General features: G+C 41.1%; 1 protein-coding gene across 1 annotated transcript in view; it reads left to right on the top strand.

Annotated features, from left to right (window-relative positions):
* Nucleotides 1-25,094, top strand: part of NPAS3 (neuronal PAS domain protein 3) — a gene marked incomplete at its 5' end in the record, with an annotated part of 729,487 nt that overhangs the window by 655,338 nt on the left and 49,055 nt on the right. Inside the window, one exon of the mRNA XM_064571750.1 lies at nt 8,096-8,214. Within this exon, the coding sequence (XP_064427820.1) occupies nt 8,096-8,214 (119 nt within the window). The remainder of the gene's footprint in view (nt 1-8,095; nt 8,215-25,094) is intronic.

Here is a 25,094-nt window from a genome sequence, read left to right on the forward strand (position 1 = left end):
CCAGCCCATAGGCCTGCACTTGAAGAGAGAGAGTTTGTGTATCAATGGCTCAAACCACCACCCGATTTTTCAGCCAGGGCTGCATAGCTGTTTCTCATCACATGGCATTGTTGTAGTTAGTCACAGAGCTTTAAAGCAGTGAAAAAGCAGAATGCATATGTGTGTGTTTGCAAGCGCCTCTGTAGCCAGACTCCTCTATATAACTCCTTTTTAAAATATAGTATGTCGACAACATCTGCTCCCGAAATGGAGATTTGGCCAGAATGCCAAGAAAATAAACATGGCAGTTCAACTCGGTCCTGGCAACCGGCGCCTGCCCCATGGATAGGCTGCACGGAAGATTCATGTATATAAAATAGTATATTAAAGTAAACTTACAAAAGCAAAGAGCAATCATTGCAACCATAATTTTTTCTTCCTCTTTGGGATTCTAATTTTAAAAGCATTAAAGAAGACAGCTGCTCATGCTGTGATATGCGCTAAACAGCCTGAAGGATGGAAAAAAATATATTTGTAGCTCATAATAACTATTGACCTTTCTGATATACAATGTTCTCTGTGTTAGCTATTCGGTTCTATCAACAGTGAAGATTGAACATGACTTTTTAATAGAAAACATGGGGTTTTGAGCTGCCTTCACAAAGGTGTTTATGTATTGTTATTTTGTTTTGTACTACAAAAGACCAAGTCCTGATGCCCTTTGTCTGACATCATGTTTGTTGTTTAAAAAAAAAAGGGAAAAGAGAGAAAAGAAAGGAAGGAAATAAAAGAAAGAAACAGAAAAGGGGGGAAAGCCTCAATGTTACTGAGTATGTTTTATATGAGGAATTGGCTCATAACCACTTTATAGTCGTGATAAAAGCATTGCCACACTCGATCCCATACGCAATATTGGTAATGGAATCCAACGGCATCCTGGGAGGACATGCCATATTTCTCTCCCAGAATAGATCCCTCAAGTGGCAACATTTATAGGGCATCTCCAGTAAGATTTAAAACACTTGCTTGCAGTATTCATATGGCATGTTCTTGGGAGTGCAGAGCCTGCAGCAGAATGGGTCACGTTGGACGTCATATACTCTCAAAGGCTATCTTTACACTACCCGGATTTTCCCCTTGAACTTTCCTGTGGCTTAGTAGCTGTGTACAGAAACACCCACTGGTAGCAGCTTGACTCTGACACTGTGTCTCTTCGCCCAGAGTGGTGTCATCCACACACCAAGTGCGGAGCTGCAGGTGCCGTCTGAATGCTGTCCTCCCCCTCAGGGGACAGCCTCACCAAGCGGCAACCCCTGCCAGGCACAGGAAACCTGAAAGGCAACCTTATGCATTATGATTCTCATCCCGGGCAGGCAGACACTGCCAGAGAGTGTGCTGACAGGTGGCATGGTTGGCAGATTATTATTTTTCTCCTTTTTTTTTTTTTTTGGCGGATTATTCTTAATGTGACTTTGAAAAAAGTTTATTACATCATTATTGAACCACAATTATTTTCACACCTATGCTCTAGAGTTTCAGTTAATGATTCACAAGTTTCTAAACAAAGCTGAAGACTCACAACTGAGTGGGAGCAGGAATCAGCCTTAATGAGGCTTAAATAAATTCAGGGGGGTTTTTTGTTTTTGTTTTTTGTTTTTTTGTGGGGGTTTTTTGGGTTTTGTTTTTTTTTTTTTTTTTTTTTTTGTCATACTCCAGAGCAAGCCCCGAAGCTGATAGGGGCTGAGTGCTGAGCCAGAGCGCCCTGGCTGGAACTGCATTTGCATGACATCCAAAGGGTGGTGCACCATGTGTTCACAGAAATGGTGGGCACTGCCTTGCCCCCATGGCCAAGGATCTCAGGCTAGTCTACTAAAGCCTGTCCTCCCCTGCAGAGTTGCCCGGCACGTGGTAAAGGACAGGCCAGTGAGATGGAGGCCAACTCTCCAAAAGAGAACAAAGTATTCTCTAATTCTGGGGGAAATCAGACCCATCCTTTTTTAACTACCAAACCACTGGTCCATGACTCAAAGTAACCTTTTGCAGAACATGCTGCCTTAGAGATGAATACAAGGAGAAGTCATATGATTCCCTCACCCCAAAAACAAACAAACAACAACAAAACACCAAGTCTTGGGCCAAGGTGTTCTGTGAGCATGGCATGGCAGGGGTAAAGGGGATAATAATTCTTAAAAGAAAGCATCTGACTGACTGTTAGTTTATTCCGCACGCACACTGAGTGACAACTTATGTGAAACACCATCATGGGCACTTGCGGGTCCTGGGGTGTGGGACAGGGGATAAGGGAAGCAGGAGGAGAGCAGGGAATAGATATAACAAGAGACAAGCAAGACATCAGGCCTGCCTTTCCAGATCTCCCAATCTTGTAGATGACAGTGTTGATAGCACCTTTTACAAATCGCACATTTTAAAAAATCAATTGAGCATTTACCTTTGAAAACATAAACTCTGCTTACAAAAATCAGCATTGCAGGTAGTGTTTCTTGCGTATGTGAATTCACGGGCTACTGGCACTGTGGGCAGTGCGTTCCTTCTCACTATTACAGGAGTTTTACCCATGTTGTCACATGCCGAGACAAGGCTGTAATTTTTCCAAAAAGAGGGTCAATGTGGATATTATGGTTAGTTATCATTGTGTAACAAATCACCCCAAATATTTTGCTTAAAGCTATCTCACATATTTTCTATGGGTCAGGAATCCAGTAGCAGTTAATCTGAGTAGTTCTAGCTCAGGGTCTTTCCTGAGGTTACGATGAAAATATCAGTCAGAGCATAGTCATCTGAAGACTTGACTGGGGCAGGAGGGTCCACTTTTAAGCTCACTCGTGTGACCATGACTCACTAGGAAGCCTCCGTTCCTTGTGACGCTGGCCTCTCCACCAGGTTGTGCAAGTGTCCACAGCATGGCAGATGGCTTCCATCAGAGGGAATGACCCAGGAGAGAGCAAAAAAGAAGCCACTCTCCCTGCCATGACTGAGTCATATCCCGCCAATTCCACCATGTGCTATTTATTAGAAGTAAGTCACCAAGTCTACACTCAAGGGGAGAGAAAATAGACTCTGCCTTTTGGAAGGAGGAATATTGAACAATTTTGGCATTTTTAAATGACCCCACTTGTCATCCTGGGTAAACATAAAATCTGCTGGGATACCATCTGTGAGACAAGATTTACTTGCCATGTTTGTCCTACTATTGGGAAACTAGGTTGGGAAGATCTTTTTACATTGAAGTCAACATTTAATGAATATTAGCTCTTGAATATATTAGACATATGTAAATCATATATGTATTTAGGTGCATGTATGTATAATTTTTGCTCTGGGAAACAAGGAACCATGGTAGGTGGTAAAGGGGATGCAAATTAGACCTGTGTCAGCCTTGATGCCCTGGAATACCTAGCATAAGAGATAAAAGGAGGATATAAATAACTATAACAACAGTATTTGGCCACATCATGACCTCTGGAGTCAGACAAACATATGTCGTGTCTGTGTGCTGCCAGTGACTAGCTGGAAGGCTTGGACAACACAGACTCTCATTATATAATAAAGATAGAGTATTTGTATCCCATCAGTATGGGCTAAGTTAGGCTGTCATAAAAAACCATTCTGAAATTATAACAAAAATTTATTTCTGTGAGGGTCAGCTGTGGGTTCTGTCCCACACTATCTTCATTCCAACACCCAGGCTGATAGAGCAGTCACCATCTGAAATGTCGATAGTCACCATGGCAGAGGAAAGAGAGAGGACCTCCTTCTAGTAAGAGACTGGCTCTTTTTGAAGATTCCACCCGAAAGCGACACATGACTTTGGCTCACATTTCCTTGACCACGGAAAGCCATATGACCATAGATAACTTCCAGGTGGCTGAGGAAGCGCAGGAAAACTTTTGTTAAGGAAAGAAATCGTTTGTCACATACTCATTCTAAAGTCCTAAAATACATCAGTATCTAACAAAGCTAACAGAATATGACAATGAAACAATTTGGCTTCATCGAGGTAATTGCAAAATGAACCAACATGTCTTCCCTTGTCTTGTGAAAGTCATTTTGGTTATTTGCACTTTGGTTTGTCCTGTGTGTACAGAACCTCTGAAAAAGGAAAGATTCATTTAGGCAATGAAATAGGAAAAGAGTATATTTAACTTCATATGTTAGCAAAATAGCCCAATCCACTTCCCCTTCAAAAGGAAAAATACTTTGTTCACAATTGAGGAGCAACCTCGTTTTCTCAAAACTTAATTTTTCTTTTCCTTCCCTACTACATCAGGATTTGGTGGCAGCTGGAGAGTTCTGACATGAGGTTGCACTGAAAACATTTGTAGTGTATGAGAAAGAAAGACCCTCTTTATGCTGGGGCCTCCTCTATTTACAGAGACCCTGGAAAGAATACTGAAAGTGTTCAGGGGGACCTGGCCCTAGGATTAGCCAGTAAAACTAGATGGTTCTCAGCTACCTCCTCTCCCTCCTCCAACTCCCCCCTCACCTCCTGCCCCTACATAGTAATAAGGAAGCAGCAACTACAATGCTAGTCAGGGATTCATAAACAAATGTGAAATAACGCAGATACGATTTCACATTATGGTGGCATTTGCCAACATAAAAATTATTACAACTTTGCTATAAATTGTTCTGTAAATTTTACAAAATATGCAAAAACTGACATTTCAAGAGCTGAGATAATTTAGATTTATTAAAAAGTTGAGGCCCTTGAGATTCAGCAAAAGAGAGTATATTTCTTTATCTAACTTTGAGTTGTGTGGGTCTCGTTTGTGTTTTGTTTTCCAGCTCCTCGTTTATAATTCATGGGTCAAAACTGGCCCTATCTGGGCTTTGACCACTTAATCCAGTTTTACCCATAAATTTCTCCTCTGTCTCTGGCACCGGATAGAGCTTCTCTGAATCCCAAATTTCTTATCAGAGCATGCAGCAATCATGGCCTGCCTCAAAAAGCTGACAGGAAAGCATCTGATCTCTAGAAAGCACTCTAAAATGCTTCTTTGATGTTGACTGGTCCCACCGTCTTTATAGGGCACCAGTCTTAAGGACACCTCTCTCGCCACGCTGTCCTCTTCACCCCCCCATAGACACACATCCATATCTGCACGCACGTGTACACACACAGTCTCTATTCAATGCCACAGACATGTTGCACATCACCAAGGCCATGCTCTCTCCCCACAGAACCTTCATCAAAACCGTGCTTCTCACCTGAGACTCTCAGAAAGCTTCTCTTGGAAAGCTGCTGCTCTTACCTGTCACCTGCGGATAGCTCATCTTTCACATGAGAGACGCCATTGTCAGAATGGGATAACCAGCGTGTATTTGCTAGCCCTTGGAGGAAGCACGGCCAAGGCCAACGGGTTTGTTCCGTGTCCCTTTGAAAGGGACAGAGTGCCATGTTACTCCTGCCCCGTCCTCAGAACTAGAAAGTCATACGGAATGAAAAGGGAAATCTTTATCAGAAATCAAACTCTGGTCTAAGTTGCCCCCTCACTTTCTGCCCAATTCCCCATTCCCCCATGGTTGGAAATAAAGCTTGAAGACCAGTTTAGATCTTAAATCTCAGTGTCAACGGAGCAAAACCTGACCTTAGCATTCCTCTCACACCAGTTGTCCTGGGTTTAATTACCGCCACCCCTGTATGTTTAGGCAATTGCCGTTGTAACACACTGGGGGTTGGGGGGGTGCTGTGTGCAGGGCCTCAGTCAGCGCAGGACACCATGTTCGGCCCCCACAGCTCAGACAGAGCTTGTCACCCAGTGGGAAGCAGCCGTGCTGCGGTCTCTGCCGTGCCCACGAAGTGTTGTACTCTGCAATTTTACGTCCTGAAAACAATAGTTTCTAGTGATGCCTGAATTATTCACTCTTCTGCAGTGAGCCAGTTCCTTCCTCCTGGGGTCAGGGTACCCCAGCACCCTGGCCCTGAAATACATCTCACTTCTGCGGGAAGTTTCATTTTTCCTCAGCTATTGCAAACACGATCTTGCTGCACAGAGCTGAATTTTTAAGGCCGAGTTTGTGGTGTGGATTCTGATGGCTTCCTGTTAGTTCAAGTCTCTGAGGACCAGTGCCAATAAATGTGAAAGGGACAACAGTAGATTGGCATACTTTTCCATTTCCACCAGGATGAAAAACTGCTATAAATGAAGTCTAACCTTAAATGTATAATCTGTCCTTGGGAAAGGGAGGGAAAAAAAATAAATAAAGGATATAGCATCTTCAAGCTCTCGGCATCCCTTACGAGAAAAAAATTGGTTCTAAGGGTCTCTGATCTTGTGTTTTAGTAAAATAGAACTGCACGGCTGACTGACAGTTCTGATCTAAAGCATTTACGTTTAAGTTTTGATCTCTCTGCTTTTGATTAAAACTAATGAGCTCATTTAATTCAAAATGGGAATCTCTGATAAGAGAAATAAGGTTGATGTGATTGGATTAGAGGGGCAAATTAAACTCTTAGAGCAGAAGTTTGTGCTTATATAGTGTATTAAAAAGCTGTTGGCGTATTATGGCGTGTTAGATGATGAGAAAAATTTCATAGTAATTCATATTTAATCAGAAGAAATGAAAGTACTAAATATAACATGGCTCTGCTTTTCCCTCGAGTGATAAAAAGCTGTACATTTAAAATGACATCAGATCCATGCTCTCTAAAACAAAAAAAAAAAAAAAAGAAAGAAAGAAAAGAAAATCTTAAGAGAAACACATAAGAAAGGGACACTTGTCAGTGGCTCCCTCTCCCCAGAACAGAAGTGCCACAAACATAGGAAAATACAGTCTTAGTTAGACAGGAATGATACAAGAAAAGCTATAGTCCACAAACAGTAAGGTTTCTGTTATTATAGGAGCTTCTATTCTTTCATCTGAGCATCAAGTTTCATGTAAAAAATAGGCATTTCTTTCCCTTAGAAATAGATGGAATACGTTTCTTAAAGTTCAAAAGCTTGTTTTTCCTATTTTTCTTTGTGTTTTAATAACTATTTTCATATATGCTTAATTCTGACAAGTCCCTTTGTGACACAGATTTCTATACCTCCACCCCTGAGAAAATTAGTGCTAGGTTTCTCAAAACAAAGCCTGTTTGTTGTTGGACATATTTTTTTTAATTTGAGACTCAGAAAAATTGTTTAAACTTTAGAGTACTATTCTAGAAGAGCAAAATTAGACAGTATCGATTAGGCTTAAAAATGCCAAAATTAATTTCTTTGCAGGAAAACACTTAAATTGACAAAATCCCTTAGAAGATGTGGCCATATTATGTGGCCGTGTGGCCTGTTTGCCGAAAGGTGTTTTTAGATCAACAAGACTGCACACTACCATTTTAAGTTTCAGAAGTAAAGAAGTGTTCCGCTTAGTCTCAAAGTGTATGAAGGGAAAGAGTAACTGTCTTGCTTAAGAGAGGAGACTATTATTTGTTAATATCCTGTTCCAATGGGGGCGGAGGGCAAGCTGCCATTAGAAACAGCCATGGACAGTTGATATTGTTGGTGGTTTTTATTCCTTTCTGTCTATACATCCCACTCTCAGCCCTCTATCATGAGTCAATTGAGAAGACTCTATGCTTTCTTCTTCCCCACAACAAAGGAGACCAACTCAGGAGGGCAAGGATCCCGGCCAGGATACAGTTTCATGGTCCTCAGAACTGCCCAGGGGGCAAATGTTACAAGAAGGGATTTGCAGGGAGAACAAAGAGCAAGTGATTGTACTCTTCATCAGGAGACTGTCTGCCTCAGTCTTGGTTGATTCCTTACATCTATGGTGCCTTCCTTTCTCATGACTATTCCGTGCATGTGCACCTGCCAAGTCTCGAGATGTGCTGCCCTTACTTACTTTAGACCCTACTTGGCGAGCTGCTGGAAGTTAAGAGGCCTGAAAAGCTTCTGTCAGAAACTGGAATGGAGTTACTTTGGATTCATTAATTTTTCTTTTTTATTTTCTGCAAAGTAAACATTTTCTAAATGAGGTAAATTGATTACTACACTCTTAGCACCCATCAGTCATTTATTTTTAGTGAACTCAAGGATTGCACCTGAGCAGTAGCTGTGAGGGGCTGTGTAGACATCTAAATCATGTGTGTATATATTTTTGTATTCTTCAGTGGAGTCAACCAGCCCCAGTCTGCTAACCACTGACAACACCCTTGAGCGTTCCTTTTTCATCCGAATGAAATCTACTCTGACCAAACGCGGCGTGCACATCAAATCATCAGGATATAAGGTAAGCTGGGCTCTGGGAAGGGACATATTTCTGTCTTAGGTCAATCCTAGGTCATTTGCATCCTGTTTCCCAGCTGCTTTGGGTCCATATAATTAACGCCTGTGACCTTGAGCCGCCCATCAGGTTCTTAGTTATTTTCCTGTCTCAAGGTACGGGTTTCATTACACCTCTCATTCTCACTTCAGATGTTGCTGAGGCACTAAATCCCTCAATAGAGTGTCTTTTCTTAAAACACTTGTTAATAATGCACCAAGGTCTTCAGCACTTGCTAGAAATTCCCTTTGATGGGGTAGGTGAACCAAATTCATATCAGTCCTTAAGATGAGCATTCTAGAACGGCTACTTGTAAGAATTCCGCTTCTCCCTTCAAATTCCCCCTTTCTCTTTAGAGAAAGACTGTCCATTTTACTAACCTCTTGGCCACCAAGACTCATATACGCAAATAAGAAAATCAGGTTGGGCATCAGGAATCTTGGTTGAAATTACAATTATTGCACATTCAATCATACCTTAGCATCCACAGAATACTCAACATACAAAGCACATGTTTCCCCACAACAGCAAAGACCACGTCTGGAGTCATAATCTACATTATTATCATTTTAAGGGTAAGGATACAAAAGCCTCCTAATCTCGGGGAATTCTAACATTTCAGTTACTATAGCAACATAAATTAAGACCTATGAAATTTATGAAATGCCTTTGGTAACCTGAATCTTATCAATTTTACAAGACACTAACCGGTCTCCCAAACAATATTTACTAAATGCGGGAGGACACGCAGCAACCGAATGTACGAGAGATGTGGCCGGCATAACCTTTTCCAGTTTTCGAGTTGAGAGCGCCTGATAGCTCAGTTCTTTAGGGTTACTGTAGCATTGTCAGGGATGCTTAAGAGTCATTAGCATTGCGCTTAAAAACCATATATAAGTCATCAGAAACCAGCGGCTGCCAGAGTCAGAGTCGGGTACTTTCTTTGACATGAATTCTTCAGAGAGAAAAAGGAAGGAGGTAGGGAAGCAGGCCCTTCCATGAACGACCTTTAGCTGTCCTACCCATCTGAAGGGCACATGGGGAACATGCTTAACCTTTAACAGGGTTTGAAGCAAAGGAGAGGCACCAGGCAGCTCCGCCTGCAGGAGCTTTACCCTACAGAGGCCCGTTACAAAGGGATATGGTGGAGGAAAAAAATCCCGACTCTATCCTTCGGATTATTTTGATTTTTCCTGCCTTACTGAACCCAAGACATTTATGAGTTACAGAGTGTGTAGCAGGAGCAAGTTTGGAATTCTGGAAGCAAACTGTAGGTAGAGTGGTTAGAATCATTGTAATGCAAGCAAATGGTAGCAGTCTTGGCCTTCCAGTTTTTAGGAGCCGTAGGGCTTCCTTTCACCTGTGTTCTGTCTGTTAGTGTCCATTCATCATTTTTAGTGGTTTTTACTGGTTTGTAGGGGGCATGTCTCAGGAGGGAGGAAGGGTGGGGGAGGTGAAGTATAGTTTGACAAAGCAATATTTAGTATACTTCAGTATCATTGATTTAATTTTTTGAATAAAAAACTACTGCTTTCACATGACCAATGAGAGATCATAAAGTCCTGCACAATTTTGAATCTACAAAAAAAGTGGGCTGTCCAAGTAGAGAAATAGTTTGTATTTCAGTCTAGGCAAGAGACCCCTAGCAAAGAGCTTGCGTCCTTTCTGTGTTGTCATTCGGTCAGCTCAGGACAGCTGCTTTTGCTGTGTGGCCTGAAATTGGACAAGCTCATTTCTTCAATATTAATAGATTATTCATTCAATGAATTTCTCTTGAGTTCCTACTCTGGAGCCTGTTCTAGATCCTGTAACCCAGCATTAAACAATAAAAAGTCCATGCTTCCGTGGTACTTAGATTCAACAGTGGGAGACAGTCAATAACAATAAATGAAGAAGGTGATATCAGACAGCAATGAAGTCCAAAACAATAGGGACTACTGTAGTAGACTATTACAATATGCTGGGCATGGTGTGGCATGCATGCATTAGCCCTCACAACAGTCCCAGAAGAAAAAAGTGCTCATTGTTTCCACTTTACAGGTGAAGAAACTAAGGCTGGGTTTAATTAGCATACCCAGCTTCACACATTGAAGGGACAGAGCTGGGGTTTGAACTCTGGGAGCCTGGTCTTACACCCCGTGCACTGAACCATTAGGCTACACTACTATGCTGAGAGTAAAGCAAGATTATGTGAGGGTGGCTGGGGGGGGTGCCACTTGAGATAGGAAAGTCATAGAAGGTCTCCCTGAGGAGGTGACATGTCACCTGTGAGTGGTAAATGAGAACAGACCACCACGGAAACGTGGAAGAACAGTGTTGGCAGAGCTCCTTGGGCTTAGGATTAAAGACACCTTGCTGTAAGAAGGCACCCTCGAGAAACAAAATATGAAAAAGTACAACCGTGAACATCCAGGATTAGAAAAGAGGAGTTATTCCTATTTCCGTCAAATCCTAGAATGTTGAGGCGATCATACTCCTCTGACGTATCCTGCTGGTATGTCTTTCTGAAGACATCACGAAAGTCTCCATCCAATACCTTACCTCCCTCCCCAGGACTGCGAACACGAGAGTTGATTCATCTACTCTTCCCCCAATGAGATGAATCGTCCTACAGATCCAGTTCTACCCCTCCTCCTCCATGATGCCCCTGCCTCCTTAATTAACCTTGTCTGCAAGTCAATGGAAGAGCTGATGGGAGCCCATGACATGACACAGCTGAATAACATCCCTATTTATCTGTTCATTCTCAGTAAATAAATCTAACAGCTTATAAAACATTCAAATAAAACTGGTAATCACCCCACCACCACACAATAAGCACAAATAAAAAGAAACAGCGATGATAATTTCACCACACACTCCCAATATTCCTCTTAATTTATCACCATTGTTTGCTGCTTTCTTTTTCCATAAAGCTCCAACATGTTAAGCCATGCCCAGTGCAGGCCACAATACTTCTCCCCATTTTTCCTGTGACCTTGGCACATACACTTTTCTGACCTTGTCCATCACCTTAGCTGCCACTCTTTCTTTAATGTTGTTATTATCACTGACAGTAATAATGCCGGCAAAAGTAAGACCTGTCGAACACTGACTCTCTGACAGGTACTCTGCCCAACACTTCATACTTATTTGATCTAACCCATGCAATGTTTAAAAACTTCCTCTGTGGGTGCCTGGGTGGCTCAGATGGTTAAGCATCTGCCTTCGGCTCAGGTCATGATCCCAGGGTCCTGGGATCGAGTCCTGCATCGGGCTCCCTGCTAGGCGGGGAGCCTGCTTCTCCCTCTGCCTCTGCCTCTCTGTCTCTCTGACTCTCGTGAATAAATAAATAAAACATTAAAAAAAAAACCTTCCTCTGTGCCAGGCATTCTTCAAACTTTACATACCATCATCGTGCCCATTTTGCAGGTGGTGAAGCTGAGCTCTAATGGACTTAGTACTTTGCCTGCGTTCACATAGCTCTTAAGTAGCTACTGAAGAGGCAAGACTGACCAGGCAGTTAGGCTCCAGAGTCTGCCCTCTCCACCCTCTGCTTCACTGCTTAGCAGATAGAGTCCAAAGAAGAGCTCAGCATGAGCTGGACCTCAACATACAGAAAGTTCATCTCAATTTTTTTAAAAGAAAAATCTCTGGCCTGTTTAAGACCTTCTCTTGTGGCTCAGCACGTCCCACAGCCTTCCTTTATGGAGATTTGCAGGGATTTACCTTCCTTTCTAGGGATTTTTAACACCCACCCAGGAACCCACGACCAAGAACTCTAGCCAAAGAAGTGCTACTCTGATTCCGCAAATTCAAGTAGAGAGTGTGGTATAAGTTGCTGTTGCTTGCACGCCCCGGGCCCCGGGAAAGTTGCCCTCTTGCCAATGAAGTTTCCCAGCCGTGAGCTGACATTCACTTGTCTCTGTCCTCATTTGCTTTGAGATCCACAGTAGCACGTTATCTGGACCAGCCACTTTTTATGCCTCAGGGGTTTCTTCTTGTTTGGGTCCCATTGTTGGCCACATATCTTAGCGTAACACAGCTCTCCTTTAAATTGCATTGCATCAATATTCTGCCTTCTTGATTAGGTCTATGTCTGGGGGAACTTACTAGGTATAGCACAGGGGGTAAAAGGAGATATGTAATCAGGGAAATTAGAGAAGTAAAGACTAATTGGGTCGCCTCCTTAGCTCCTGTCTTTGGAGGATAGTTTCTGTTAGCCTGGGACTGTCAGTTTTCTAATCTACTCTTAAATGCCCACCAGCACCACTGTCATTTCTGGAGTTTTTATCCACACACATGATGATGTCCTAACTCTGACTGCAGAGCGGAGCATCCTGGGCTGGGAAACAGAGACAAAGAGAGAAAATCTCTGTCATGTTTATAGAACGCTGAGAATGTCTCTCAACTCACCACAGAGGTGAAAACCCTCCCATGCCAAGGGGTCCTGCTAGGACATATAGGAACAGATTACTGAGGGAGCAAGGGGGCACTCCCGATTCTTCCCAAAACAAACAACAACAACAACAACAACAAAAAAACAGTCCCCATCTGGGATGATTTGGGTATGGATTTGCCTGTAGCTAAGTGTCCAACTAAATGATTTCTATAACCAGTCTGGGCTCGTTATGATATAAAGAGTCAGAAAGCTTAGGTAATAGAGAAAATAATTTGTAGGTTCATTAGCTTATTAGGACTGCTGATGTACCTCAGCTCTAAGAATACCTGTATTTAGACAGGAAGTAACAAAAGCAAAAAATGAGAGTGTGCTAATTAGCTAAAGCAAATTCTTCTTTACCTTCCCTAAACACAGAGATGCCTTTTAAATTAGAACTTGTTCGTTTTTTTCAAGTTCATGGTTCTATCTGTTCTATTGGAAAAGGCACTCCCCTAATTTTCCTAGTAATTTGTTTTATTTGGGGTGTCATAAATCCCATTAATGATTTGATTAAATCTGTAGAGCCTCTCCCAAGGTAAATTCATTTTGCATCAGGAAGTTCTTGAATCCCTGAGGTGAACCCAGTGATCTTAGGTTACAGAACCTTATTTAGTAGGAGGACATCTTTGGTGTACTTATTAAAAAACCAAATGAGGGGCGCCTGGGTGGCTCAGTCGTTAAGCGTCTGCCTTCAGCTCAGGTCATGATCCCAGGGTCCTGGGATCGAGTCCCACATCGGGCTCCCTCCTCAGGGGGAAGCCTGTTTCTCCCTCTCCCACTCCCGCTGCTTGTGTTCCTGCTCTCGCTATCTCTGTCTCTGTCAAATAAATAAATAAAATCTTTAAAAAAAAAAAAAACAAAAAAACCAAATGAGTACACCTTCCAGACTATATTTCACCAAAATTACAATAGCCTCTTCCTTCCTACTCATTTCTCCTTGCCATTTATTCATTTTGTGTTAATACATATTGAAGTCCTGTTGCAAAAAACATCAACTCCTAGACTGCAAAAGTACAAAACCTAGATTTACATTTTGACCCCCTTATGCAGATAGAGATAATCTTCTGAAAAGGTATTTCTCCGAAAACATTTTTTATAAAAATGATACCTAATATTAAAGAATGACATCTGTAGTGAAGAGTTATTTTCAGTGGTAAATGGGCCTCCTTTTCCTCCTATTCATTTAGGTGTGCAAGTTGCATCACCAGGATTTCAATGTCAGAATCAGAGCTAGATCAATTTTAAAGTTGAAGGCTTTTCATATGTAATGTATTCTTTTGGGGGGGGGGGTTCTGTCACCATCTGTTCTTTTTTTTTATGCAATGTATTCTTAATTGAATGTGTATATTGACAACTCTCAAGACGATAGCAAACTAGAAGGGAATTATTACTCACAAGTTCAATCATCTGGAATTTTAGTTCTTGGTTTGCTTTGCTGATAAAATCCACAATAACTAAGATATCAACCTCTCTCTCTTGATCACCTGCCCCTTCAATGTGCCACCAAAACTGGTTGAATCCACCTACCTCTATTTGTGATACTCTAGCTTAAAGCCTGTCTCTGGATCTCTTGAGAGAAATTCCCAAATTACCTCCCAGAAAATTTTGCTTCTCCATTCCATTCTGCACCCTTCTCCCTGGAATATCTTCCCAAAGCCTCAGTGATCTTTACTTTGTATCTGCTCCTAAGTCGTCAGTGGTTCCTAGTGTCAACATGATCAAGAAACTGGTCCTAGCTTACCTTTTCTACCACCGTCTCCATCATTCTTTTCTGGAGCTATTATTACCAATGGTCTAGCAAAATCTGTCCATTTATCTTTCCTGAAGTATATCTGCACATTCACACTGCTATGCTTTTGACCATGCTTTTTCTTTTCCTAAAATGCCTTTCTGCCACACTTGCACCTGGAAAATTCTTACACAACCAATATGGCACCACTCAAATATCACTTCTTTTTTCATCTTCCTTGATGCACCTATTCCCTCCTCCTCTGTACTAGAATAGCATTAAGATTTTATTTAAGCTCTCTGTGCCTCAGTTTTCTCACCTGTAAAATGAAGTTATAATAATACATAACCTGAAGAAGTTTCCTACAGGTCAAGTGAGATAGCACATGCTCAACTAAGCATCTTCTCTCCTTTTTATGAAGTACTGTCATATAATTTCATACGAAACTCACAATAATTCTTTTAGGTAATTATCCCTATTTTCCCAACTTGAAGATAGGTTAAACTGAGGCATAGAAATATGAATTGACTTGTCTAAGGTCACATAGATGGTAAATAATGAAACAGAGAAATATCCAGATCTTCTGATTCAAATGCCTTCTTCTTTCCAATATACCACATTGGATACCGGGTGATTTCTTATTCTACTTTCTTTCCTCTTTCCTCAGCACAGTACCCTGCATGTTGTTGCCACTCAAGACATGTTAGTTGAATTAAATTGCACGTTCTCTTTTTTTCTGTGATAGCAATGAAAATGCTGACAGTACCGAACCATCTAACACATCACTAGAGACCCTGCTACTTAACATCTGTGTCTTTTAGATGTGACCATTGGAATACCTATAAACCCAATGACCATACTGTGATCTGGCTCACATTCCTTTATCTTGCCTGCCAGGATATTGTTCATCTTTACCAGTGCCTTACTAAAATCAGAATGTACCACATCCACAACGTTCCCTTGGACCATCAGTTGAGGATTCCTTTCAGAAAACAAAAAGTTGAGTCATTTTAACATCACCCATTCATCCTGACTTCATATTGGCATTTGGCCATTTACCATTTTCTTTCTATTAAGTCATCTTTAAAGAATATTTTTCTGGATATTAACATTTTGAGGCTCTATCTTTCTGAAAATTAGGCCAATATTGCTGATATCCTGCCTTCCTATACAACTCCATGATTTCTCAAAGATGGCTAAAAATAAATGAAGTGTTATTATAAGGAGGTCTCTTTGCCCAAGAGGGTAACTGTATGCAGTGAATTTTAATGGTACCAGAAGAAGTATATCTTAGAGGTAAGCCTAGCACTAATGTGAGGGACAATGTGGTAGTGGTCCTTCTCTGGAGATGTCTAAGAGCATACACTAAACTTATCAATTAGGAGTCCTCCTCCTCCTAGTCAATTGTGGACAGACTAGGTGCCATCTGGATGTTTTCCCCAATCTGAGATTCAGAGATGTTCCAGATGTCCAGACATATCGGTACTTCTCCTGAAGCCTTTGCTTTGGCTTTGTGTTGTTTTGAAATGATGACTACAGTATTCCAAACTGCACAAAATGTAACTGTCTTGTCAAATCAATAGATGACTTTTCAGAGAGACCAAAAATTCTGTCAACCCATTCAGGCTTCCAAAGACTACGCATTTATTGCCTTTCAATCAACCCAGATACCCAGAACAAATTGAAGGAGAAAAAAATGTCCAGGGTAGAACTTACAGGCGGAGGTTATCCTGATGAAAAATGCAAATAGAGGAGAGAACCAATAAAATCAAATTTTTAAAATCCTATTATCTCTTTTTACTCCCTGCTCACCTCTGCACAATTGCCCATTACAATGTGGATTCCAGTGTCATTTTAAATACAACTGACATTGTTTCTGATCTTAAAGAATTTATTTCCCATTACCAAGGCATGACAGTAGTTCTAGCTTGGGATATGTCATTTCTGCCGGGACTAATCAGCTAGCTATTTTACCAACTAGAGGCATAATCACTAGCCATTCTGTGAAGCGACTGTAAATTCTAAGTATGTCAATAACTGCAGCCCAAGTACGTTGCTAACTTACAGGTACTTCATATTTCATCATACGGATTTTAGAAAGAAGGCAGGAGAAGTAAGAGCATCCCATCTTTGACTAATGCGAGATCTTTCCAGGTTGGCTTTCTGAGCCTTTGGTAGCTAAGAATAATGAAAGTGATGACCATTTTCAAAATGAAATCTTTGATGCAGAAATTAACAACCCTTTCTGTATCTAATGTCTTGAACTAATGCCCTTCAGAATTATCATCAATGTCCCTATAAATGTATTCTCAATCTGATAATTTTTTAAAATATAATCTCATTATTATGAGATTTTGGCCCAATAAAAAAGTTTTAAAAGGAAAAAAAGATATAATGTGAAGAACTAAGAAGTCAATGCAAACACAGCCGATCGCTTTTTGGACCCAGCACTCGATGTGAGAAATGCCCTAACAGCACCAGCCAAGGCCCTCCATTGCTGTTTCCCTAAAGTCACCTCTTGCTCCAGTGGTCTGAAGTAGCAGATGTGTCACTCCGTACAGATTTCAGGGGCTTCTAAATACCTTACTCTGTTTGACCTCCGTTACTTGAAAACCGCCCTACTGGATGGTGATTAAGCACAGAGGCTATGATGTCAGAGAGTCGGGGATTTGGACTTAGTCCTGTCATTTCTGACTCTTAAAGTAAATTGTTTAACTTTTTTAAGCATCTGTTCCTTCTCTTGGAAAGTCCCAGTAGAACCTCCTTCGTGAGGGTACTGTAAAATAAAGTGACATGATAGAGAGAAAGTACTATCGCAATGCCTGACCCCATAGTAAGCATGCAATACATGTCCAGATGTGAGGTTTAATGTTTATGGAACTTGTACTGTGCGTTGATCTAGACAGTCCAAAGTCTTAACTTCTGCTCATGCACCTGTAACTGTGGAAAATAGTAAGTCATCAATAATATTTCAGATTATCTCCTGGAAGTTATATGAGCTCTGGAATAATAAATGATTTCTTCTGAATATAGAAAATGCATTTATTTCTGGGAAATTTCTCCCTGATTAAGGGTCCTGAATATTGATTTGATTTTAAGAGACAAAATATGACTGAAATACGTCATCTGTCCCTTTAACAAAAGAAGCACATACCACATGGTTTTCCTTGGAATTGATTTAGCCTCATGGCAAGACTAATATAGCCCTTTAATGCAAGAAGTAAAGTAGAGGAAGGGCCAATTTGATGTTGTTGATCTCTGGGATAAATGGAGATTCTAGGCTCCTGTAGTCCATAAGGCTCCGTGGTTTGGCTAAAGTATCTGCATACACATAAATTGAACCCTCAGGGGAAGGGAAACTACTGCTGTGGCTTGAACCCAACCTGCACCTCAGAGCTACTATACAACATTCTAGAAGGAATTGTGTTGCCTCATTCCAAATAAGGGAAAATAGCCAGGATTCTGGAGTTTCTGTCTTCTCATGTTGTGACTTCCTGGGGGACAAAGAACTAGTCCCATCTTTCCTATCGCTCTATGAATGCCCTCCACCATCAGACTAAAAGAATGGCCCTTGCAAAGTGCTTTGAGTTACAAGACTCTTACTTAAACAAAAGAATCATCTGTACTAGCATTTCTCAACCCGCTGCTACTGTGGGTGTGGGGGTCTTCTGAACTACCAGTGGACAATGGATATCTCCAGGTTACCATATTGGAAGCATCATTGATGGAAATGGTTTAGAGAACCAATCCGTATAAGCTATTGCTGGACCGATAGCAGTATTTATACCTCCATTTCAGCAGGGCTTCTGTACCTTCTTTTTATTCTCCCTGGAGTATAGGTTGTCCTCAGATATTCCCATGGGTCACACCTGCATTTCATTCAGATTTCTGCCCCAGTGTCGCTTCCCTCACCACCCCATCTAAAATAGCTCAAGCACACCTTCTGTACCCCATCATCTGCTTTATCCTGCTGCCTTATTGTTCTTCATAGCACTTAACACAATGTCATAAATTTATCTGTATATAATTTGTCTCCCCATCACAGTGTAAGCTTTAAGCTCCCACAAGAGTTTCGGTGACATAATAGGAATTCAATAAACATTCGTTTAAAAATGAATGAACTTGTAAATACCGGTCATTATTTGTATGAAGACTAGAATATATTGCTTCTTTGGGTCATGGTGCTAGTTCCTTTAAAGGGGATTTAGAGATGAGAATATGAAGCCACTGGAATTATATCACTTTTTGAGTTTCCAGGCCCTATTGCCAGGAAGACAAGCTGAAGGTTTCTTCCTTTTTCTTTTAAAAAGGCTGTACTCGGGGCACCTGGGTGGCTCAGTCGTTAAGCGCCTGCCTTCGGCTCGGGTCTGATCCCGGGGTCCTGGGATCGAGCCCCACATTGGGCTCCCTGCTCGGCGGGAGGCCTGCTTCTCCCTCTCCCACTCCCCCTGCTTGTGTTCCCTCTCTGGCTATCTCTCTCTCTGTCAAATAAATAAATAAAATCTTTAAAAAAAAAAAAAAAAAAAGGCTGTACTCATGGTTGACATATTCTATGACATCTTTTTCATGCTCTCGTATTCAGTTTTTTAAAAATCAACATGTATTTAACTTGTACCCCACTTGTACCCAATTCTAGTGGCTAGAACTCTGGAAGCACAATCAAGAGTCACTTGATTATTACTTGGTAGTTCTGAATATATTTAACAGTCCTCAACAGCCCCTTGTCAAATGTCCTTCAAACTCATGACTCCTTGTAGAAGTCATGAAAACAGAGTGGCTTACTAGGGGCACACCTGGTGAGGGGTGTCAGAAAATTTCATCCCACGCCAGCACATTGCTGTTTGCTTGCTATGCAACATTGGACAAATAGACTGATTATTCTGGGCTCCTGTTTCCTTGGTGGAAACAAAGGAAACAATTGGATTTGCCTGCAGTGTTCTTTAGTCATTTGCTGGTTGAGATTGCATCCCCTCTAGCTCTACTCTCTACAATAGGGTGAAAGCCCCTTGGGACTCTCAGGTGGAATGGAATAGAAAAGTCTGCCTAATCTGGAGCAGCTTCATTCCTGGGAAGAGAGCAGTTAAAGCTGCCAGGAAGTTCTCACAAAGGCCAACCAGAGTTACCAAGAGCTGCCATATTGACTCATAGCCAGTGCTGGTTTGAGAACCTGAAATATTCAGGGAAACATTTAACCAAATCCTTGCCACAAGGGAGAAGAGGTCTGGGGAAGGTTCTGTAATTCTTAGATGAACTTTTGTACCTTGTCCTCTGTAGACACTACGAATAGACTACACTGAGCAATCAAGTGAGATCCCAAGTTGAACACAAGAATAAAATGGTGCTTTGAGAGTAACTCTCTTGCCTTATTCCATGAGCAGTGACAAATTGTTTTTCTTTACTCAACTCAACACAATATGTACTCACCCCTCTTTTTATGCCACATAACACACATTTTATGTTCTTATTAGACTCATCTATCTTCCCCTTTAATTTTTTTTTTTTTTTACAATTGGTTTAATGATGAACATCTCTGTCAGCGTTGTCTGAAATGGTTGTAAGTTTCCAGTTGAAAGGAACTGCAATTTTTAACCTACCTGAAATAGCCCTGCAGGTTGAGTCCTAGGTAACATGTTCTTTAATGCTGAATGGAATTAACAATATTATAATTGTCAAATCCTTCAAAGGAAGGTATCATGGAAATGGAAAGCATTCTTATTCTTGAATTGTTGTTTTGGTTATAAGCTATCTTCCCTTTGAAACAGTATTTTTTTCCCTCTCTTTCCACTGGAAAGATCTGGAAAATGATACAGGTGGGCTGAGGACCCAAGTAGCCAGATCCCAGGCACCTTGGTGCAGTGGAGGAATGTTAGGTTCTGTGGATTTGATCTTTAAGACACAAAAGTGGCAGTGCCCAATATGTCTGTGTTCTCAAGCAGAGAGCCCTTAGGTTATCCACAGTGAATTAAAACTTAGAGGTCGACATGAACTGACAGCAAGCCAAGTCAGTAGGTGGAAAGGGAGTATAGCCCGGAACCACTAGACCATACTGCCCCTCTCCCATAGAGTGCTGACAGAAGCCTAAGGCTGGGGAGGCCCCTCATCCAGTCCTCCTTTCCACACGGGTCTCCTCTTGGGAAGGCAGCAGTGGAAGTGTTCCACAACAGCTCACGAGACATTTGGACCCCCCAAAGAAGCTCTTCCCTCCTGCATACATAAATCATACCTCCTAATCATGCCATCCAGTTCTAAAAACTTTAAAAGGATGGTGCTCTGTGAGTGAAAATTCATAGGCACCTGCTCTTGATTTACTTCCTGCTTAGAATAATTTTTACACAGCTGCAAGATCACAGAGTGACTCTGTTCATGGTACCCAACAGTGAGGCTCAGAAAAGAAGGGATATGTTGGATGTTTGGGTTATAATGATTTCGGCTATTCCTCTTTTTTTTTTTATAGCATCATTAGTAATCTGTCATTCTAATAATAATAATTCCCTTTTGACATCATGGAGGTAAGAAGAAATCATCACTGACATCAAAAATGAGGTGATATTTCAGCAGTATTATTTCACTGAAGATAAAATGGAAAGCTTTATTACTCCCATGCCTTTAAAGAAAGCTGAACAAGGCATATGCTGACCCTAGAGCTTATCTACTTCAGTTCCTTCCAGACTAATATGAAATAACTAATCTTAATTGTTCCAACTAGAGTTTCAGAATGTGGTTTTCCCCCAAAGCTTTACATCCCCATAATGGAAACTTTTTCAAAAACAAGCTTTATCAGATCATAATAAACTGGAAAATCAAAAGAAAAGTCCATTGTAACCAAAAATGATCTCTAGCTTTCATTCTTCAGCATCACCTTTTGTTCAAAGTATTTAGGAATTGATTTCACTCAATCATGCGGTCAATACTGATTGTGTGCCTGTTGTGTAAATACACACTGTACTAGGTACTGGGAAGACAAAGATGGATAAAACAGAGTCCTTGGTCCAGAGGACAGAGTCCAGACTGAGGCAGACACACAAAGAAATGTATGCTATAGTAGAGATATGTTCCAAGGGCAACGGAATGAAGTAAATAATTCTGTCTGGTGGAACAGGAGAGCTTCTCCAAGACAGCATCATTTTAGCCAGCTCTTAAAGAATAGACATGCCCTACAGAGACATTAGAGAACAGAACTCAATGCAGAGGGAACAGTCTTAGCAAAGAGATGAAGGCATCAAGTGCATCGAGCAGAAAGAAATCTGGTCCTTAAGGGAATCAGGGAGTGAAGACATCGAATCTCACTCAGTAAATGTAGACAGGAGTAGGAGGAGTCTTCATTTAGTGCAACGCAAACTCAATGGGCTAATCAATGTTCAGGGTAACAGGATGGAGATTAAGATTGTTTCATTCTAACAAAACTTCTTGCACTCATTGTAAGAAAAAGACCCCTATTTTCTACCAAGGAGATCAAGAAGTTTGTTCTCAGCCTATTAGGGTAAGAGAATAAGTACGTGGATTTAAGTAAGTCATTGGATCATTCCTCTTGGAATTTTCTCCATTTATTTTTCCTTCCACCTTTCTGCCTTACCTGAGTGCGGTGATTTTTTTTTTTTGGCCCCTGAATCTTAGATGCTGGTATAAACAGACATTCTGAAAGGAGGAATATGATTTTCCTAGAATCAGTAACTCAAGAAAAAAACTGAAATCTTTATGTATCGAAATCTTAGATTGCAAAATGAATCAGAAATAGGAAGCATCACATAGACCTCAGTCACCCTAGTACTTGGTCTATACATACTTAGGTCTCTGAATTCTTGGAAATGTCTGGGTATTTGGCACAGTATAAGCAAAGCCTACATTTCAGGCAGCCTTAGGTTTCCCTTAAATACAACATTTCGTAAAATCCGTGGCTTTAAGAATGATTACTTTTTTTCTCATTAAAAAAAAAATTACTCCTACTTCAACTCATTTACTTCTAATTCTAATTCTGGTTGGCCATTCAGCATTTCTACTAATAATACCACTAATGTGGTAACCTCTATAAACAGTGTTATCTGAACACCCAATCCCTTTGTTCCAATAAAGCCTGTGCATGTCAGACCAGTTGCAATTCATCTGCAATTAAACAACTGTTCTCAGATGAGAAGTAACCAACGACAGAAAATTCTGAATGTTATAACCATGCAAATATTCAATATTTTAAGTGATATTTTAAAAGTCAAACATAGTATATAACTACCGGCTTTGCGATATGAGCACATTTTCACCCTTTCTCTCCCCCTCACCTGAGAAAATAAAATTTGGTATTGCTGGATTGAATGCTGAATTACTTCTTTAAAAAGAAACTTTAAGCAAATAAAAGGAAGACAATCTCACTCTCTTTCTCTATTTCTGCAGTGCCTGCGGAGGCTTTATCTTTCTATCAAAGATAATATGAAACTTTGGTGTTTTGGGTTGCAGATCGTTAGCTGACTTGCTTTTTATCTGCTTGATTTTATTTAGTTTTCTTTCTCAGACATCTTTTTTTTCCCCTCCAAACAATCAATGCTCTTGATTGCTCTCAAATGCCTCTGCTTCTATCAGCACAAAGCCAGGGTAACCCCGTGGAGTACACTCCCAAACCAGGCAAGAGCCAGTTAAGAGCAGATCTTTTTGTTTAAGTCAGCTCTCAGGATAGAAGGGGAAATCACATCCCCAGTTGGCTCTTGACTTTTTCATTACCAAATGCAGAGGCCAGAAAAGAGAACCCGACAAAAACGGGCTTGGGTATATGTTCGGTTGCTTTGCATGTACTAAAGCAACACAGAGCTGATGCACAATAAACAAACATGCATTATGGGTTGTTTCCAGTCACTTTATAGACAATGCATTCATAAATTTTGATATGGTTGTAAGAAGCCGACTTTGATGGGACCAAACTCACAGACGAGGTTTCGATCGCTGGAGCAACCACAGTCTAACTTTATGTTGACAATTTATCAGCTCTTCTCCGTCAAGGAAAATTGTTTTTTAGTGCTTGCCTATTAGCAATCACATGCATAATATGAAATTGAGTTTTGGGGAGGACGGTCTGCCATCTGTCTTTCTGATTTTTTTTTCAGCATTTCATGATCAAGTTCAATTCTCTGTGTATCAGAATGCTGTAAAACAGGATTCACCCATAATATGGGCACTTAGCAAGAAAAATGGGCCAGATACCAATGTTATCTTATAACTTGCAGACTTTTAAAAAGGAAAATCATTGATACCCCAATCTGTGCGTTATCTTTCCAGTATACTTCAAATTCTGTCTGCCTCTCAAAGCCAACTTGGGTATGGCTGGTTCTTCATAGAGAACAGTTCATTATGGTGCTTTGAAAAGTGTTAAGACGCTTTTATAAAAATAAAAATTCAAAGAGAAAGTGGAACGTAATGTGAGGTTAAGAAAACGGAGCTATAAAGGATTGGTGGGAAGAATGAAAAAGATGTATTTAGTTTCCCAGTTCCAATATGCTAAGATTTTTATCAATAATATTGTTTTTCTGCAACAATACCTGCCTCAGGGAACATCTGCTCTGTAGCTGTCAGGATTATACTTCTCAAAATATGCTTAAGATGATTCTGTTAAATTGATAAAAAATAGGACACTCTGCAATGTAGAAGGATTGCTCAAAAGAACATTCCCAAGCCTTTCATGTGTAACTGCATTTGTGTGGCAGGGCATTTATTATGCTATAAATTCCATCACTGATTTTGGCCAGTTCAGATTGATTCTGCAGTAACTGTAAGTAATGAACCTTCTAGAGTCAAGGGGGGAGGAAAGGAGGAGAGGTAGCCAATACACACATGGCTGTGGAAATACAAATTGTAGGGTTCATTTAGGCACAGCTTTTATCAGATCATGCAGCCAATACCCTACAAAGCAGGAAAATATATATCCCGAAAAATCTACAGGTTCCTTGACCTGACTCCGAGAGTTACGACAGGCAGACAGAGGAAAACAATTCTTAGGGAAAGGAAGCAATTTATCTTTCCCTGAACCTTTACTTCCCAAACTTGTTCCTTCTCATCTTTTTCCACATTTTTCCATCTAAAGTATGGGCAGCTGTCCATCCTACAAGAGCAACAAAATATGGAGCTCTTTTCTTAGGGAAAAGTTAGCCATCCCTGAAGGCTGGCCTCCCTCAGCCCCCAGGACCTAGGACTGGATGGACCCTAAACCCAGAGGAAGCTCTCAGGGGTTGGGGTGTGACTCTCATCAGTTCAGACTTTTGTAAAGAGGAAACTCAGTTATCCTGGAGTAGATTGCTAAGACTAGTAAGACACTAAGGTAACCAATGAGACGAACAGCAGGAGAAACACCACTTGGGGTGCCCCATGACCGCCATCCCCCATCCCCTACCCCAGCCCCATGACCGCTTCTCCTAACCCCCCACCCCCAACTGTGGTGGTGGCTAAAGAAAGAAGGTGTCAATGAATGAAGCCAAGACAGCAGTAATCTGCACTGCAGTAAAGAAGTACCATCTAACGTTACAGCGGGGAAGGGGGATTCTGATATTCTTTCAACCTGGGCACTAGGGAAATGGGCAGGATGTGGGAGATGGAACAGCGTGATTTGGGACTGTGGATGTCAGCAAAGCTAGAGCAAAGTAGAGAGACTTTGGGAGGGAAGGAGAAGAGGAACATGAAAGACACATTCACCTATTAGGGAGGCCAAAGAAATCCTCAGTTCCT

Source organism: Mirounga angustirostris, unplaced genomic scaffold (genome assembly GCF_029215605.1).
Source record: "Mirounga angustirostris isolate CCGP_5_RB_7025 unplaced genomic scaffold, mMirAng1.0.hap1 SCAF_9, whole genome shotgun sequence".
NCBI lineage: Eukaryota > Metazoa > Chordata > Mammalia > Carnivora > Phocidae > Mirounga > Mirounga angustirostris.